The sequence below is a fragment of the Podarcis filfolensis genome, assembly GCF_964270895.1.
Source record: "Podarcis filfolensis genome assembly, chromosome: 6".
In the NCBI taxonomy this organism is placed as follows: domain Eukaryota; kingdom Metazoa; phylum Chordata; class Lepidosauria; order Squamata; family Lacertidae; genus Podarcis; species Podarcis filfolensis.
In genome coordinates this window covers 38,322,734-38,340,357 of record NC_139609.1, presented here as the reverse complement: position 1 = coordinate 38,340,357, position 17,624 = coordinate 38,322,734, and the positions used below count along the sequence as shown (strand labels likewise).

At 39.2% G+C, this 17,624-nt stretch overlaps 2 protein-coding genes and 1 long non-coding RNA gene across 4 annotated transcripts in view; 2 read left to right on the top strand and 1 right to left on the bottom strand.

Moving 5' to 3' along the window:
* LEPR (leptin receptor) overlaps positions 1-13,069 on the top strand; it is a 58,652-nt gene extending 45,583 nt beyond the window's left edge. For both annotated transcript variants that reach the window (XM_083621107.1, XM_083621108.1), the window contains exons 12-19: positions 1,176-1,335; positions 1,455-1,537; positions 2,642-2,858; positions 3,324-3,506; positions 4,161-4,256; positions 4,751-4,853; positions 7,340-7,415; positions 8,454-13,069. In XM_083621107.1, coding sequence (XP_083477233.1) covers positions 1,176-1,335; positions 1,455-1,537; positions 2,642-2,858; positions 3,324-3,506; positions 4,161-4,256; positions 4,751-4,853; positions 7,340-7,415; positions 8,454-8,471 — 936 coding nt within the window. In that variant the 3' untranslated portion in view covers positions 8,472-13,069. The remainder of the gene's footprint in view (positions 1-1,175; positions 1,336-1,454; positions 1,538-2,641; positions 2,859-3,323; positions 3,507-4,160; positions 4,257-4,750; positions 4,854-7,339; positions 7,416-8,453) is intronic.
* LOC310765766 overlaps positions 1-17,624 on the bottom strand; it is a 48,060-nt gene that overhangs the window by 20,542 nt on the left and 9,894 nt on the right. The gene's annotated exons all lie outside the window — the stretch shown is intronic.
* Positions 11,990-16,465, top strand: LOC310765247 (leptin receptor-like; the record flags this gene model as incomplete). The annotated part of the gene is made up of 2 exons (XM_083620023.1): positions 11,990-12,100; positions 13,083-16,465. 2 exons carry the CDS (start codon positions 11,990-11,992, stop codon positions 13,896-13,898), a joined length of 927 nt encoding a protein of 308 aa, XP_083476149.1. The 3' UTR covers positions 13,899-16,465.

The following is a 17,624-nucleotide window of genomic DNA, read 5'->3' as shown; positions in this document are numbered from 1 at the left end:
TCATTATTGCCTTTAATTATCTTAACTAATCATCCTCCCCTTTATCCATTTTTGCAATAATTCCAATAATTCACCTCACAAAACTTCTTGCAAACCTACAAACGTAGTTTGATCATCACTATTACTTTTCAAATAGTCTGTAAATTTACACCAGTCTTCTGTGAATTTCTGGTCCCACAGATTTCGAATCCTTCCTGTTAGTTTGTCTAATTCTGCATAGTCCATTAATTTCATCCTCCATTCTTTTTTCGTCGGTAATTCTTCTTGCTTCCATTTTTGTGCCAATAATATTCTTGCTGCCGTCGTTGCATATAAAAACAGTTTACATTCTATTCTATTTATATCACTTCCTACTGGCCACACTTAATCTAAATTAGCCTGTGCATCATGAGATGCAAAGGGTGCAATGGCGTTTTGCTGCTAGTTTGTAAAAATGTGTGGATTCCAGCATTTGGTTTGTCTAGCAAAATAAACATTTGTGACATGCCTATCTTCAGTAGATTAACTTTCATCCATTGTGTGTGAGGGAGGGGGAAATTGGGGTGTATTTTCCATGCCAATGAGATTTCCACTATATGATGGGTTATTTTCAATTATGAACAATGACAAACATAAAACTATATTTTAAAGTAAAATGTAATGAAAATATTGTAATCTTTCTTTTAAAAAAAACCCACAACTTTATTACAGCTGAGAACCAGTGCTAATAGTTTTGTGGGGTGTTTTTCTAACTCCTGCTAGAAATTTGCCATTGGTTAGACAAATATGGTTTGTGCCAATCTGTTGACACCCCATAAACTTCATGACCTTCTTCTGCCTATTTGTCTATGAGAAAATGATGGGATGTTTTACTACACCAATCTGTTAACATTGGCTGGCTTAGTAAACACACACAAAAGACAAAATTCATTGCATTTCTGGTGCAGGGTTTTTTTTTTTTTTTTGCAGAAGGAAAATGGAAAGTGGTAACTGGCTGAAATTTGGGCACATTTTACAGGTGACAATTTGTGACAGTGTCCAGGGAGAACGGTTCTTCAGGTCAGCTTATGTGTGACTTGCACAATGAAAAATGCACTGGGGAGTGCTTTGGCCCCTACAAATTGGATGAAGATCTCGGCCTGTCACTCAGAAATTATTTTGTTTGTTACTAGTTTAAGCATCCTTTTTTGTTGCAGGTGCATGAGGTTTCTGATCCATTTGTTAGCTCTGCCAGCGCAAAGGTGCAGGATCCCTGCGCAGTATACGTCGTTCAGGTGCGCTGCAGTGTGATTGATGGAGTGGGCTACTGGAGTGATTGGAGCAGACCCGCCTATACAGTTGTTAAGGATATCAAAGGTCAGTCAGTGTCTTACCTGTATGCTTTCAGTTTGTTGGGGTTGGTGTTTTTTGTTTTTTACTAGATTTATAACCAGATAGGCTGTTGTTTGCTTCTTACTGTATTTTCCCCCCCTCAGCTCCCTTGAGAGGACCTGAATTCTGGAGAACCATTAATGAAAATTCAATAAGGAACCAGAAAAATGTTACTCTTTTTTGGAAGGTAAATCAATGGAGGAGGGTAAATGAGATATTTGAAATCTATTTCAGGTTTGTTTTTTTGTGCGATGTTCATGATATGTATTGTGGGTGTTGGCTGGCTTTGAAGGATACCAGACCTAAGACACTGGTAATTTCTGTTAGCAAAACCAGTGAAACATAGGTTTACAATAGAGCTCTGTGACAGATCAGAATATGATGTTTGGTGTGGGGCAGGTGGTAATGGCTTGGAGAAAATGGCCTTGAAAGCCAAATTAGGATTGTTGTCTGTCTAATTAGGCTTGTACATCAGAGCTTACCATGAAGATCATCCCATGATGATGACCCGCCACTCTAGGCTGACAGAAAGTTTCCCATTAGGCACAGGAAAAAGATCTCTAACAAAGAAAAGAGCCTATTGAATCTCCAAGTGCCACCTTTTTAATAAACAGAAACATTTTCTCATGAAGAATGAGAGAATCTGTTTTTGGACATGGTCCAATCCCTGTTGGCCAAAGCTAGCAGGGGCCTGGCAAGTAAGAACTATTCATAGATAATTTTTCAAAAGGGGAAATTGAATTAAGTTAATAGCATTTCAAGCACCCTTACTGCGCAGGCTGCCAGGATGTCAGACATTCCCTTAACAATTCACAGGTCACTCATATTTGTTAACATCACTTATCAAATAGGAAGAAAGGAGGAGGATTTGGTAGGTGTCTGATTCTGAATGACAAGCATTAATTCACAAAGGAAAACGCTGTTTAAAATCAGGTTTCTTATGTAAAATTTATTTCACCAATTAAAAACCCAAATACTTCTCTTTGTGCTACACTACACTTCATACTATAAAACCTAAGTTTGATTATTTTAAACCCAACATTGCTTGCCTGGCAAACTGTGTTAAATATTTTAATTTATATTTATTGGTATATAGAAGTAATCGAAGGTGGACTGTTATAGGCAGTTATGGACAGATGCATGGTAATTATTATAAACTGCAGCTTTTAGTCTTGCTAACATAAAAATGAGATACCAACCCTCAATTGCTCCTTAAAAAAACATACACCTCTGCCCAAACCAGCCTCAATCCACAATTGAACTGCCTAATGTATCTGAATTTTTCTTACAGCCACTGATGAAGAATCTTTCCTTATGCAGTGTGCTAGACTATGTGGTTGAGCATAATACTTCAGAAAACGTTACTTGGTCTGACTATGTAGAAAATGATACTGCCTACACATTTTCATGGACGGAGGATGTACATGCCATTAAGGTTCTAGCTGTCAACTCAATTGGAACTTCCTCAGTCAATTTCGTTTTAACTCTATCACAACAAATCAGCACAGGTAAAAAAATTTTTTTTGATAGCTTCAAGTATTGTTAATTCAGTAATCTAGTTTATAATAAACCGTTCTCATTTTGTAATGTGTTCATGTTGAGACAAGTAATTATTTGAGTGGTAAGGCCATGTTATTGCTCTTCTACCTATTTAATCATATGAGTTTCTGCTGCCAGCAGAAAATTAGGAGGCAGGGAAAGCTAGGCCACATAGTTCCTGCCATCTGGGCAGGAATTTGGGTTGGGGGTGGGGAATGCAACTTTCATCATGTGCATCCACATGCCTAAAAAAGAAGGATCTTCATGGTGCTCCGGTTTCTTTTCTTGTGAGCTTTTCCAAATTTTTAACCTGCAGGCTAAAAGCAGCAGTTGAAATATACTTCACTCTTCTCTGTAGCATCTGATGAGTTCTCTCCTAATTTGTAAGGGATGATGTACCTGATGACCAACATGCTGTTTTCCTGTTTTGTCAGTAAACATTGTGAAGTCTCTCAGTGCCTACCCAGTGAACAGCAGTTGTGTCATTGTGTCCTGGACACTTTCGCCTGTGGCTTATATAATTACATCTTTTGTAATTGAATGGAGAAACTTAAACGAAGAAGAGCAGATTAAATGGATTATGATTCCCTCAAATGTTAGGAAGTACCACATTTTTGGTGAGTTTGTACTTAAAAATCTATTACAGCTTCTCTTGTGTTTCAATATCTTCCCACCAGTATTTGATTATAGATAAAGATTTACTGCAAAACTGTAGAGGCTAGCAACTATTGTACATTTAACATAAATTCCAAAAGGTCTCCACAATAGCCTTTTATTTAACATTGGCGTACAGGTTTCCTTTCCTTTCCCTGTGATAAATGGTATACTTGGTTTCTTATAGTGCAATTTGCTCTGTTAGAAATGGTGTTTCCCAGCTCATCTTTGAAATTTATTGTGGATTATCCTTCTTAAGACAAGACTGATAAACAGTAACTGAATGGTCTCTGTGTGAGATGAACAGTTACAGAGGATTGTTATGTGTAGTGACTTTTTATTCTTTCCTAATTTCTAAAGGCTGTAAAGCAGGGATGGAGAACCCATGGCCCTGCAGATGTTGTTGGGTAACTGCTCCCACTATGCCTAAATAATGGACTTGCTGGATGGGAGGAACATATGAAGGAACACATTAACCCTAATGATAGAAATCAAGAGAGATGCTCATCTTTCAGCGTTGCAAGGCCCACACTGTTTTACGGATTTTATAGATTAGGAATTGTTAAGAAGTTTTAGTATGCCCAAATTAAAAATGTGCTATGTTGTCTTTGTTCCAGATAATTTCATTCTTATTGAGAAATACAAATTTAGTTTGTTCCCAATAATTCCTGAAGGAGTAACAAAGCCCACAGTGACATATGCATTCTCCAAAGGTGAGCAACTGGCATTTTTAGTAGACTTTTCCTTCAGACCAAGATTTCTTGCTCTAACTTTTAATGAGAAAAAAAATCAGATAATACGTTGGGAATGGCATGGCACATCTCGAGTCTTGATTATGCCAGGAAAATTCAATAATTTTTAAATGAATAATCTTAATGATCTGTAAGCAATTCCAATCTCTCTACTTAAAGCATACATGAGCATTTCATTATTTTTACTTAATTGCATGGTTTCAAGAGAAGAGAAAGGGAAAGTCCCATTGCATGAGCAGAATGCCACTCACACAACATTGGATACAACTCTATATATCCAAGTCTCATTTAACTTTATGGAATAACAAATCAAGTTCAACTGTACGAGCTGATGCAAACAACCAAGTCTGCAATCTTATGGTCACTTAATTGGGAGTAAGGTTCATTCTGTAGGATTACATTGTAAATATTCTCTGTAGTGATAGCTGTTTTAAACTGCTGGGTCTTATTTTCAGCTGGAATTGAAAAACAGAATGATGTGAACTTCTATGTGATTCTACCCCTAGTTATTTCATGCTCCGTTTTGCTGCTTGGAGGTCTTTTGATCTTGCACCAAAGGTAAACCTTTCCTGTATTGAATCTGTTCGCAAGTTTAGATTGAGATGAATAATTTGAAAGGTGTTATAGATTAATCCCTGGAAAGGCAATTTCCAGTAGCAGACAGCAGGGGCGGGGGACGACGACAACAGTGGCGCTTACTTGAGCTCCCGCAAGTGTGCCACTGTGATATTTATTCAAAGTTTCAAAAATACATAAGTATGAAAAAAAAAGAACAGAAAAATACAACAGAAAAATATATCAAAAAGAAAATACAAGAAGAAAAAAACAAGAAAAAAGAATACAAATCCCATATTGCATCTTTTCATTTGCTTGTTTCTTGGACCTCCTCACACCTCCCTCTTTGTATTCTAGCTTAATTCGTTGTTTCAGCAAATTCTTACCATATTTCTCAATTTTTGTTTAAATAATTTATCTTAACAGTCTATCTTATTTATTAATTCAACATATCCTTTCCAACTTTTGCTATATTCTATTGTTCAATTTACATTAATTTCTTTAACCTTATCTTGCCTTAAAAATCTTAAAATTCAAATTTTAAACCATATTTCTACATAACTCCTTAAATCCTTTTTACTAAAGCCAATTGGTTCCATTCCAGCATAATCCCTGATATTTCATTAGTGTTACACTAATTCCAAAAATAGAAAGAAATTTTTCTTTTTATAGACTTTTTCTTTTTCTCTAGTTTTTATCCAACGTCCCTTCTTCCTGGTCTCGGGTTATGTCAGTCCTTTCTAACCATTGCATCCAGTCCATCAATCTGGTGATCTTATGTCCAAGGCCCTTAAGTCTCTTCTATGCCCCTTCTGCAAATTTTCTTGTTCTTGTTTGTGCTTATGCTCTTCTTTGTATTTTGTTGGTTTCTTTCGTAGTTTCTTTCCTTTCTCCTTGGGGAGTGGGTCTCTGGGGAATTCCAGCCGGTAATAATCTCCATTTTCCTTCATCAAGCTAGCCCATTCCCCGCAGTCCCACTCCCCGTCATCGTCATTGTAATCCAAAAAGTAGTTATCCAAAAGATAATTGTCAACCTGTTTCATAGTCCCACCAGAATTAAGAGCTTCCTTGACTCCAGACGCTTCCAGCCACACTCCAAGTTCAATCTTCCAAAGCAGCGGCTTTTGCTCCTGCAGGACTTTGGGTCTCACCATTTGTGTTGCTTGGGGTGCAGTTGCAACCTCTTCCGTCTTCATCTGCCCTTGGACTTGCCCTGTCGAACCAGTTTCCTGAATTGGTCTCTGTATAGTTTCTTTATCCTTGATTCCTGTTAAATCATATTCACTGGCTACAGCAGCCATCAAGTCCAACTTTTCATTCATCAAGTTCATCTTCTCATGCAACTGCTCCAGCAATGCATTTGTCCTGCCAAGGGCAGACACCAAAACTTCCTCCCAGCACATTTCTGTTCAAGGTCAAACGACTGGTCCCACAATCTCAATCTCGCAGCTGTGAAGTCTCCGAATAAACTGCAACAGCAAACTGACAGGCTCCCTCTAGGGGACACAATTTCTATTTGTATCCATCTTTAAAAACATATCCAACAAAGGAAAATTACTTTTGATTTTCAAATACTTTGTTTCTTTGAAATGCAGAAATGCAGAAAGCAGCGTTGAAGTTAGTTTGTTTCTCTTTTTTTTGACTATCTGTCAAAGTGCTCCACTTTTAATCAATGGATGTCTCCAACGATTTCTGTCCTGACACCCCGTTCCCAGGTTTGGGACGATGGAAACTTATATTCCTTTACTCTCTCTCTTGCAGGCTTAAACAGTCAAATCCCCCCCCTTTTCTCCTGCTTCCAAGGGGGTTTTATTGGTAGTAGATGCAGGAAATTTCAATCTTTAAGACAACTTTCCAGGCTATTAGATTGCAAGGTTTTTGCTTCAGTCTGTTTACAAAAAGCGGAAGGCGGACTTCCTGTTTAAACCTTCCCGCTTCGGAGCCTAATTCACAAATTTCTTAATCCAATTTTCCGTTTTTACTCACGGGTACTTTGTTTAGAGTCCAATTGTCATCAGGAAAAAGTCAGCGCTCTCCGGCGATGGCTGTGCGGCTTCCCTCCGTGAAAGTAGCAATCGGTTCGCTGCACTGCGCTGCTCACCCCACTTCGCTCCGGAGCCCCAAAGAGGGGGTTTCCCTGCGAGTAGGGCAGGCGCTCTTGGTGCTCTGCCGAACCCCACGTTCCCAGGCTCCTCCGCCTGGGATTTCTAGCGGGTCTCCGCCTTTGCCGCGGCGGGAAGACCCAATTTCCACGGAGCCTGTTCCTCTGGTCGGAGGAACTCCGCCATTCGTCGATGGCGCTGACCCGGAAGTCCTCGAAATTAGGTAATTTTTAAATTCAGTTGACATTTTTAAAGCATCTGTAGGTGCTATTGGTTTCAAGATGGCTTCTAAAAAGAATAAATCTTTATTGGTGAAATATGTATTCAGAGTGAAAAGTGATTATATCCTTCACTGTGCCAAATCAATATCTTATCGGCATATTTCAGAATGAAGAAATTATTCTGGGATGATGTTCCAAACCCCAAGAATTGCTCTTGGGCACAGGGAGTTAACTTCCAAAAGGTATGGATTCCCACTTAAATACATTTCAGTGATTTGTGAGCTTTATTTGCTTTTAACTAATTTATTTACTCATCAAGTTTTTTAACAACCCTGTAAATAATGGCCATGAATAAAGAAATGAAACTTAATCATGTGCCTGCTACTCTCACGCAAACTTAAATACTAGAATGAACGGGGCTTTCTGGAAATGAAAGCCAATGCCTACTATTAAATTGATGAAATTGGATTCAACGTGGGTTCCACAGGTACACATCCAACAAAAAAATGCCCTAATCCAGGGATCTTTTATGTGAACTGGAGACTCTAGTGTATGGAAAACTGTTCTCCTTCAAGGCTTTCACTTCATCACAAGAAGCAACCTCTCATGCTCACAGAAATATGTGCATGGCTCTCCTCTCTCCTTTGAATATAATAAGGTAGCCCATGTGAAGAGAATATTCTGCATGTAGTTGGTGCATAGGAAGCTCTTAGAATGAGTCAGACCATTTCACTCAGTATCTAACTTCCCCCAGCTTGGTTCCCTTTCAGATGTTGTTCAACTCAATATCCCATCAGCCCCAGCCAGCATAGGCAATGGTTGGGAATGATAGGAGTCCAACAACATCTAGAGGGCACTAGGTTGGGGAAGGCTATTTTACACTAACTGGTAGGAGCTTTCCAGGGTTTTCACAGTAACCTTTCCAAATCCTACTGGGAAATGCCAAGATTCAACCTAGGACCTTCTGAATGCAAAGCAGGTGCATTCCCATAGTGAATGGGTACATTTCTATAGGATTTTGGTGCATTTATTGGTAAACTGGACTCTGCTAGTGCAGCTGTTGTAGCTTAAATGACAGTGTTTACCATTAGATAATTTTACCTTGGAATCACAAATGTTATATTAAAAATTGAGATGGGCACAAGAAATATCCTAATGATCAAGGAGAATGCTTGCTTATTAGGTTTTTCCCCCATTATAAGTTATTTCAGTTTTCATTCCCAGTGAAATATTTATTTTCTCATCTTTATTGTTAATTTTATTTCATTTCATTTAAACAGAGAATGGACATTCTTTGAAGTCTAATCATGATCACTGCCCGCTGAACCAATGTGACAGCTCCCAGACTTCCTATACAGAGTTGTTAGAAGAATTATCTATTTGAATTCAGAAGACAGAATTACTTACATATCATTTCATTATTCTGCTGATTTTGTTCATACATAATAGTGCTGGAAATGATTTTGTTCAAAAGTTGCACTACTGGTATACAATTTTGAGAACACTTTCTATATTTCAGACCAGGTAAAGGGTTTGCTGGTTTTAAAGGGAGCATACATATCAAGATAGAAGTTAGGAGGACATGCTACATTATGATTTAATAACGTGGGAACAAGCCTACACTTGAGAGCAACCCTCATCCCTTTCTTTCTCTTGCTTGGCTGGGAGAAGGAGTTTGGACACCTTTAGCTCAGCTTTTTGTTTATTGCAGTTTGTCATGTCATCCAGACCAGCAACTTTGGTTAACATGGGCTAAGTTTAGTTACAAACAAACTTACTTCAAACTGCAGTTTCTGAAGCAGGCTTGTTTAAACTAACTATAGTTAATGTTGATGACAAGTCCATAACTGAATGATATGGCAAACTGTTGCTGTTTGCTGGCATCCGTCTGGTGAAGCAAAATGGAAACTTCTGCCACACAGGAGCATATGAGCTCAAGAAGATGCTTGGCTTGTTCCTTAATCAACTGTAAGTGAGCATAATGTGTGAATGCAACCAATGTGTGCCATGCTATTCTCACTTTACTCCCCAAGGCTCCTGTTAACCAGCCTTAACTGACATGAATGCATAGAGAGAACATCAGTAGTATATGGCTGACTAAATGAGGGGTGGCGTAATGGGAAGGGAACCTGATTTTGCATTTAAGCCTGATATTTCCCATCCTTGGTTTACAACAATAGCAATAGGAGTCCAGAATGCCATGGCCTTAGAAACATCAATCTTTCTGCCATATTTCCATTTATTTATAAATGGTCTTTTAAAATGCTTTGCTAGTTGAACCGACACTTCACAATATGTGCTGCTGAGTGTGTTGACCACCTAGAACGTGATTATTCTGTGGCTTCAATAGAGCTCTACGTATGTACAGTGGTACCTCGAGTTACAAACGCCTCAGGTTACAAATGCTTAAGGTTACAAACTCTGCTAACCTGGAAGTTACTTCAAGTTGAGAACTTTGCCCCACGATGAGAATGGAAATCATGTGCCGGCGGCGAAGCAGCAGCAAGAGGCCCCATTAGCAAAAGCACGCCTCTAGTTAAGAACAGTTTCAGGTTAAGAACGGACCTCCGGAACGAATTAAGTTTGTAACTAGATGTACCACTGTAGCTGAGTAGCATAGTCAGTAGAGGCACAGCCCTGAACTCTTCCCAGTTACTCTAATATTTCCTATAAATTGAACAGGAAGCAAGAAGAGACTGTCATGAATAAGTAACCACATCTCAAACAGTTTTATTCAGGAAGAAACCCTCTCTCCTTAGTTTGATTAGTAAGAAAAGTAACCAATTACTCTGACATTATGGCTTTTAAACTTTCGACTGTCTTTGAGGTTATCAGTTGGAATATGAAATAGGAACTTCCTTAGAAACTGAACTTCCAGATAAAAATCCTTCAAAATAGAGCACTCTGGAGCTTTGTGTTAATGAGAAGCTATTAGATTCTATGGCTCTGTGATCTTCTTTGTATGAAGAGACTTTTCTTAAAGACAAGAGATGCCTGACAACACTATTACAGAAGTACATGTGATTTCTATTCATGTCCATCAGAGTACTGAATGTCACACAACAAGATATATGGAAAATCCCACTTGTTTGTTTAGCTATGCACATCTACTCCACTTTAATTTCATTTCATAGATGTATACATCTCCAAATTGCCTTTGAAATGAACATAATTCTTAAAACCTTCTTAATTCCCTGACTGGGTCCTCTGTGGTTATGCATATTACAGTTTCTAGTTAGTCTATTAAACTCATTTTTCTTTCTTTATTGTATTTACTTGACTATATCAATAGAGTATTAGCATTTAAAAAAGCAATGTCAATATATGTAACAGAAGGATGAGTTCTGAAAGCAACAGGATTTTCCATGCCCTCCCTCCAATTTCTGTTTACCTCAGTGCACTTGGTGTAGAAGTTCAGTTTTAGAAGAAGCTCCTAAAAATATTAAACATGTTTGAACAAAAAGTTTATTATTGGAAACACTAAGGGGGCTATACTTCCTAGTGTAAGTATAGCACTTGTGTACAGGGCATTGTACCTATGGCTCAATGGAGGCCTTTTTCTACTTTCACCTCTTGAAATGCATGCAGAGGTGAGAACACAGGCATCACACCAGGGTACTGCAGGGGACAGGAGGTATTTGAACACCTACCATCCAGCCATTCTTAATTACTTAGGCATGGGGAGCTGGGGATAGGGAGCAGGAAGAGAGGGAAGACAGAGAAATAAGATTCTGCCCACACCAGAAAGGATGCCCTAAGGTAACATAGAAATACCAAAATGTAATTGAGATTTTCTACAAAAGAAAAACGCAACATGAACAAAGGGCATGGAGTAAAAATTAAATTAGTCATCTTCATTAACCTTAGTTGGTCTACTCTTGAGTAGGATTAATGTTTCAGACAACCTCATGTCTACAGAATATTGAAAAGTCATTATTTTTTGCAGCCACACTCCAATCCTTCAAAACTACCAAGTTACAGTTTCCCCAGTGAAGTCAGTGGGATCACTTTTTCATATCGTGAATACAAATAAATTGCATCTAGGACTTTAAGTGACTATATTTTGCACTCTTTCATTATCTTGCAGTTGAATCCAAACTAAATTTTATATGACAGCTACTGAAGTTATGAATGCTCCCTTCGTGTTACTTTTCACAGGCTTAAATTGCTGTAAAAATGTTTTCCTGGCACTCCCATTTGATGCATATATTCAAGAGCAAATATTTAACAGCCAAATGCTTAAGCAATTTACTCTGCATTTAACTATTTTATCATTGTAGCATTGTGGGGTGTTTTTTCCAGGAAACAGTACCTACAACATCTAACTCATATTAACTCATATTAATTCATATTCTAATTCATATTCATTCATGCTAACATGTGGCTTATTTGATTTATGCAATCTGTGTCCTTGATTTGACTCTGTAGGTCAAGGATCAGAGAGCTGCATTAGAAAGCTGTAGTGGTAGACTCAAGCCCTATCACTGTGTGATCTGTGGGAGCCTCATACGTCTCTCTGTACAGAAAATCTCTATAGCACCCAAGGGACCCCTGTGTTATATAAGCAGTCTCTCTTCTCCTATTTTAGCTACTGCAATTTTTTGTATTTTGATAGTCATATAGATTTATAAGCCACTTTTCTTTAGTTTCTTCTCTGTTGGGCTTATAAAAACTGCCTACTTGAGCAGGATAAGAGGAGAAGCTTTGCAACTGGAATGCATAGCCTTCTCCCATGACTCTAGAACTAGCCCTGGGTAGCTAGTAGGTAGGAAGGAAGCAAAATGGCATTATATTTTAATCAATATCTGATTGGAGTATGGGTTTAGTATCACTGGATACAAATTTGCAGGAAACGGTTTTGATTTTTCAAGAAGCCAGAATAATTCCCCATGCAGACTTAACAGATACCAGAAAACTTCTCTTCAGAGTAGGGAGCAACTTGACCAGATATCACGGATACAGTAGCCTGTTAGGTATGGCACTTGACTAAATTCTTGAAGTTGATAAGGACTGGCTGCTCTTGATAAACACTTGTACCAATGACACGTACATCCATCATTATTTCTACCGGATTGGAGAAGTAAGGGGTGCAGATAGACCGCATCATTTCTTCCATATACTATAGGCTATAAAACTTGTGAACCTTAATTACCCATGCTGGATGGCTTTGGGTGGACTTTAATAATTTGCAGAGACTGTAATTGTTGACCACAGCCAATTTTACTTGTCAACTTGTGGGTTTTAAGTGCTGCAAAACTTTGCCCTCCTCATTATTCTCATAATTCCTCCTAAATGACATGAATGAAAAACTGGCTCAGAGCAATTGCTTTAACAAATTTTGAGGCCCTTTTCCCTGAAGTGGGTGGGTGCTCATTGTGCTAGTTGTATGAACCAGTTTGCTGCCAAAGTGCACTATAGCCCAGTCCTTCGAAGTGGAAATGGGTAGGAACTTTTTCCTACCAGTCTACTCCAAAGGCATAAATAGGGAGCAAGACTCAGGGCTTCAGCACTGCCAATGTAATGCACGCATACTTTCTCTTCATTGACAAGAATGAAAATCTGGTTCAGAACAATTATGTTTCCCTTTGTTATATAAGCTCATCAGAGACTGACCTGAAATGGAACCTTCAGTATTATCCAAACTCCAATGGTATCATAAATGTAAATGTGTTACAAATTTCTGGCACTAATCTCTCTTTTGTTATAATGCTTATGCACACTACTTAAAATAAAGCATACAACTTCATGAAATGTGAATGCCATTACATTCATCAGGCTTTTAAAGTTGTGCCAAATTAAGAATAATAAAATTGAAGTGTTTAATGTATTTCCTTTTCCCCACCTTTCTTTTCTGTTCATTTCAAGTCATTAATTAATAAATGAGCATTAAAATGTATCTTGTCTTCTAGCCTGAAACCTTTGAACATCTCTTTCTCAAGCATCCTGAAGCACTGTCATTTGGTCCTCTTCTTCTGGAGTCAGAAATAGTGTTGGAAGATATCAGTATTGAGAAAGCAATGAAAGACGAAGACAAACAAGACTTACTAGCTATTGACTCTCTGTTTGCAACCACACAAGACTTGGAGCATGACTCAGCTTGCTCTAGTGGCCATTTCAATAGTGATAGTCTCTCTGAGAATGTCCATGATGCTGAAACCCGTGGCCGAATGACAGGACAATCTAATATAAAATATGCGACTATTTTAACCAACTCCATGTCAAGTGGGCTTTATGAGCCACCAAAGGATCTAAGCAGTTCTTTTGTAAGAGGTTTTCTAGGCCATGATTCCTTAGTTCCAACATCTTTCTCTGGCGGTTCTTGGGCAGTGGGAAATCAATCATTTCTGCTATTGCCTGATTGCGATGAACACGTGTCCCCTCAAAAGCTCTCTCTTTCTGTTGTTTCATCTGAGGGCTTCTCAGAACCTTCAGAGCAGGATAGAACTTTCAGTGAGGAACACAGTCCAAAGAGAAGCATGTTCTACTTAGGAATGAGCTCACTCAAAAGTGAAAATGACATCTTTTTAACAGAAAGTTCAAATGGGGTTTGTCACTTTCACACCAATGCTCTAGTTGGAGGCATGAAGTTTCCTCAAGATATAACCAGTGATCTAAATCCCTTGATCAACAAGTGTGAAACCCCTGTTCAAGCTTTCATACCATACATGCCACAGTTCCAGACAACGGCAATTAAATTGCATGAGACATCCAGTGGTAAAGTCTAAGCTGCCACCTATTGAAGTGTACTCTTGATGTTCTCTTGATTAAGGCCTTTTTTCTCTCCTCGAGATTCGCATTTTGCGCAATGAACAGGCCCATATTTATTTATTTTTTAACTCATAGCCCACATATTTTATTCAACGTTGCGCTTCTGTTGCAGGAATATTGCATTTCCTTCAGGTACAACAACCGAACAGCATTAGGTACCTGGCAAAATGTGTTTGCTGCCCTCCCCCCGGCCGATAATTCCATTGTAACTTTTATGTGAAATGTGGCTGAATCCAATTCTTTTGGATGCCATAGTGGCCTTACTAAATTCAAAAGGAACAAATCCTTTCCTCCCCTGTCCCCCATCTGCTCCACGACTGCATCCTTCTGAGAACTTTCAAAACCATAAAAAGACTCTCTTGCTGTATGGAGCTACTGCAAAAACAAACAAACAAAAAACCCTTTAAAAAACAACCTCGCTGAGCCTTGTATTATATCACCCCATATTCCCCCCACCATTTTATGAACATTTTTAAAAGACCGTTTAATGTGTGTGCTTTTCCCCATTCACATTTTTAGAAACTTGGGAGAGAAGAGCAAGCCTATCTGTTATCAGAAAGGCAGATACATGCGCTCGCACACAGCATGTGGTATGTGGGAGCATATAGTGAGCAACTGAAACTGGATGGGTGACTGGGAGCATGGGGAATAAAGTGAGGGCTGGATACTGCTTGATCTAGTGAAGAGACCCTTAAAATGTCCACCTATATTAGATATATTGATTTATACTGAGTGTAGGGTGTTTTATGTTATTTTTAGTACCAAACTAAGTGCTTTGCTGCATAGTAGACTCAGAACCTACCCACTCTTCTGCTTGTCCTGTGGCTAGAAAACAAGGTTCCGAACAGCTTTTTGGTTGTCCTGTGCTTTCTAAACATGAGTCTAAGCGGTTTTGCCTTTGCTCCACCACCTCCCCCTGGAAAACACACTCTTCAGCTATAAACTGGAACAAACAGCAATTTGTGGAAAACTCAATTGCCATTGGCTCCAAATCAGCACTAAACCATGGGCTTTTCTGGGGAAAAGCAGCCAGGCAAATGCCGGTTGTCCTGAAACACATTATCTGCAAAGTAGCTAGTAATAGCTCTCCTCCAAAGAGAACTGTTGTCAAGGGTATTTTCATACAATTTTCTAGCCAGGACTTTAATAGAAGGTGGCAGGGGCAGCCCAGACTGTTTTGCCACCTGAAGCAAAAAGGGGAGGTGCCACCTCACCTGGCAGCTGCTGCCCCTGCTGCGCGTCCTCAAAGTCGGAGTCACGGGGCTTACCGTTTGGCTGCGTCAGCTTCCAGCAGTGAGGAGAGGTGGTAGTGGCTTCTCCTCACTTCTATGCTGGGAGGCGACTGCGGTGGCATCAGAGGAGACACGGCAGCAGCAGTGAGATCTGGCCAACCCCACTGCCACTGCTTCTCCAGCAGTGGGGGGGGGGAGCACACAGTGTCAGGGGGTGCTGCCTAAGGCACCTGCCTCCGTTTGCCTCATGGGTGGGCCAGCCTGGAGCATGTGAAAAAAATGTTGAATAGGTATGGGGGGGGTTGTGTGTGTGTGTGTGTGTGTGTGTGTGCGCGCACGTGCTGTCTTAAAGAACTAGATGTGGCATTGTGCAAGCATATTCCTAAGATATAATCTCTTGACACTAAAGATTAGTATAAAAGCTTGTCCTGTCATTTGGGATCAGTGCCAGTCTGTTAACATGGATATGCTTGAGCAACACCTGTAATCACTGATGACTCGGACCACATTGCATGGAGGGGATGCCTGAAGAGTATATGAGTACCAACACTTGCATATGCCCAGTCTCTGATTAAAATCTTCAAAGATATTTTTCATCCATTTACCCAGTGTAACAGGGACAGGGTTATCAAGTTCTAACGTTTTGTTTTTTAAGTGGATTTGTCAGTGAGTAAGACACTGTTGCCTTCAGCAATGGATCTTCAAACACCAGCATGCCTTCCTTCATAATTTGGATAGAAAATTGACAGTGCAAACCTAAGTTTGTATGTGCTCAGAGGTTAAGTCTCAGTGTGCCCAATGAGACTTACTCACTAGTAATGAGTTTAGAATTGGAGCTGATACAAAGGTAGCATAGGCCGTGTTCCAATTCCAATGTTGCTCTTCAGCAGAGAATTGTAGAGAAGTGATGCATCTCTGCCCACGAAAAGCAGGGTGGCAACAAATGCTCTAGGTATTGTTCTAGGTGGGCAGATAACTCATTGGAATTGGATTAGAAGAGTCATGCTTCTTCCATGGATTTTGGTGGACTGAATTGGTCTCACAAATGTCCAGGTCTCCAATATCCCAGGTCAACAGGGGTTTTCAAAGCTTTCATTTGGTTGTGGCAAGTCACAATTTTGCCACAACCACAAAAGTGTTCCCACTTTCCAAAACAGCTGAAAAACCCATTTATATGAAAGCACTGTGAACAGGCATTCAAAGAGATAGCAAAATTATTGACTTTTACCATAGCTACCCCAACCAGTCATCATTTGTGTGTGTGTTTTTAAATATATATTTAATTAATTGATGCTAGCAACCCTAGTCCATTTCAAAGATTCTGGTAACAGGACCAAGCCACAGCTTTCCTAGTAAGAAAAAGCAATAATTTGTAACTATTTCACCATTCAGCTTAACTTTAGGTATCAAAAGCGCTGCAGACTGAAATCTATTACATAATTTCTGAAGCTGAACCCACAGTTGCTACCTGTCTAATGAATGTACATGGAACAAAATCAGCCCTGGAGGAATTGTGTGTTGGGTTTTATCAGCGGCCTGATTGGTGTATTTGAATGTATGGGAAAACTCTTGTTGGTTTTGTAAGCAAGAAGCATTACCACGATGAGTTAGCAAGGCAAAACAAAAACAAAAACACTCAGCTCTTTCACCATAGCTCTAATCTTGATTAGCACCTTAACTTTTCTATTTGCTGTGCCTCTGAACTCTGAATGCTGTGCCTTACTGTTTGTTCATACTGCTTAGCTAATTGTCGTACTTTGAAATCCAGGTTAGGAGGCTGTAGTGACCCACTTCTAAAGTATACACACAATTCTAGGCAAAATCACGGGTAGTTGCTGCTCTTTAAGTAGTTATAAAAAAAATAGGTTCATGTTTTTAACTGCAACCAACAAAGAGAAATTTCCCAAGTTTTCAGGAGCCTTATTCTTTGTCTTAGTTTCAGTGACACAGACAAGCAGAGTGCATATATATACTATCTAGAATTGCTATTAAAATCTCAAAATGACATTCAGTCTTGCACTCCTATAAACTCCTATAAAAGAGGCAACATCTGCATATTCTGCATCTACCATCTGCTCTGTTCTATCTATGCCCCAGCCTAATCTTTAGTAATTACTGTAGCTAACACTAATGATGCCTAGGAATAAGGGCTTCGACAGTGAAGATTAGAAGCCTGGGCAACTCTTATATAATGCTTCATTTTACGATTGCTTTTTGTGATTCTTCAATCTATGGTCTGTTTTCTCAGCCTTTCCATTACTTTAGATCACTGTAATGAGACTTGTAAAATCTCAGTGTTCAAATTGCCTGGAGAGCGGTGGAGGTGAACAACAAAATACAGCCTCACCAGTCGGAATTGCCCTGGGACATTCAAGAGGACATGAAAATAAACAGTTCCAATAAATATGAATACTTTTTACCTTCATGGACCAATATAAAAAGATAAGGAAT